Genomic DNA, 1,877 nt, shown 5'->3' on the forward strand with positions numbered 1-1,877 from the left:
CATGCACACGCACACGCACACGTACATGTACACGCACACGCACACGTACACGTACACGCACACTTTTACGTACACATACACATACTCTTACACGTACTCGTACACGTACACGTACACGTACACGTACACGTACACGTACACGTACACGTACACGTACACGTACACGTACACGTACACGTACACGTACACGCACACGTACACGTACACGTACACGAAGTATGTGGAGGCGGGCAAGTAAACTAGTGCACTTGTTGATAGTCTTTTCAACACGTACTGTCACTTGGAGATACCCATTGTCCGGTCTTGTTTGAGTAGTCGTAGGCATATTTTCATGTGTAGTAGAGCGTGCTGGGATGGGGTTATATACAGCTGTGTATGTGCTATAGAGTTTCGCATGCATATTTGGCCATTATTTGTGAACCCACACACAACTGTACTATGTAGTCGCTATTGCAATATGACTCGAACGTAAGTACTTACAAACGCCCATCCAGTCACATACACAACCATTCTTACATGCAAGCATTAACATCTGCTCACTTATTCAATTACACACACACACACTCTTACATACGAGCAACAATTACATACACACCTCTCTTACATGCACGCATTAGCATCTACTCACTCATTCAATCACATACACACACTCTCTTACATGCAAACAACAATTACATACACACCCCTCTTACATGCACGCATTAGCATCTACTCATCATTCAATCACATACACACTCACCCCGTTTCGCAGTCGCTATTGGACGGCGGCCGACGCTCATCGTCGCGCCTCGACACGGAGTATCCGTTGCCTAGCAACCAAGATCTGTTTACCGGCAAGGTGGCGAGCGTGAAGCATCTGGAGATATATTTACATGAGTGCGCAAGAGGCGCCTTTGAACTGGACATGGAATACGAATCACCAGAGCACATGGTGCAGAGCTGGGTGGCGGGGGTGAGCAGACAACCGCTCAATGTGCCGCTGGATCCGTATGGTGAGTATAAAGATGTGTATGTGTATGCATGAGGTAGGTTGTATGCGAATTATGGGTATTAGTATCGATGTATGTGTATATGGTGTTAGTTTCAATGTATAAGTATCTGTATGTGTATATATGAGGTAGGTTATATGCGAATATATGGGTATTAGTATCGATGTGTAAGTGTCTGTATGTGTATATGGTATTAGTTTCGATGTATAAGTATCTGTATGTGTATTTATGAGGTAGGTTATATGCGAATATAGGGGTATTAGTATCGATGTGTAAATGTCTATATGTGCACGAGAGCTTGTAGTGCACGGATTTTGCCTTTGTCATCTGAGAGGTCTCACCACCATTCTAGTTATAGTCTGCTCTAATCTATTAGTAGACACCGTATCAGAACCTCTGGAGAAGATCAACAGCCAGTGTACTCGAGAACATTCTCGTGTAGGGGCTGGACTCCTGTCTTCAGAAGGGTCTCGCTCTCTCACCCCATTCTAATTATAGTTTGCTCCATTCTATTTATAGACGGCGTATCAGAACCCTTGGAGAAGCTCAGCCAGCAGATAGCTAGTGCACGCGAGAGCATTCTCGTGCAGGGGCTGTACTCCTGTCTTCTGAGGGGTCTATCGGTGTCTGCCCAGAATGTCGCGTCGCTGTCGGTGTCGTGCTCTCAGACTTGGCGCGATATTGAAATCACGGGCCTATATAAGGCAGTGACACAGATGGTGGATGATAGTGAGGTATGTATGTAGTACATAGTATCACGAAAGATACTCATTCGTATGTTTATATAACGTATATTATATATATATATATATATATATATTGTATGTACGTACGTACGTACGTACGTACGTATGTATGTATGTATGTATATATGTATGTAGGTATGTA

The 1,877-nt window shown here is 43.9% G+C and overlaps 1 protein-coding gene across 1 annotated transcript; it reads left to right on the top strand.

Moving 5' to 3' along the window:
• Nucleotides 1-604: 604 nt before the first annotated feature.
• Nucleotides 605-1,723, top strand: SARC_15160 (hypothetical protein; the record flags this gene model as incomplete). Its single annotated transcript, XM_014290715.1, has 2 exons — nt 605-992; nt 1,509-1,723. Coding segments are annotated over 2 exons (603 nt in total), but the record flags the coding sequence as incomplete, so codon positions are not given.
• Nucleotides 1,724-1,877: the final 154 nt, after the last annotated feature.

Source organism: Sphaeroforma arctica, assembly GCF_001186125.1.
Source record: "Sphaeroforma arctica JP610 unplaced genomic scaffold supercont1.5700, whole genome shotgun sequence".
Classification (NCBI taxonomy): Eukaryota; class Ichthyosporea; order Ichthyophonida; genus Sphaeroforma; species Sphaeroforma arctica.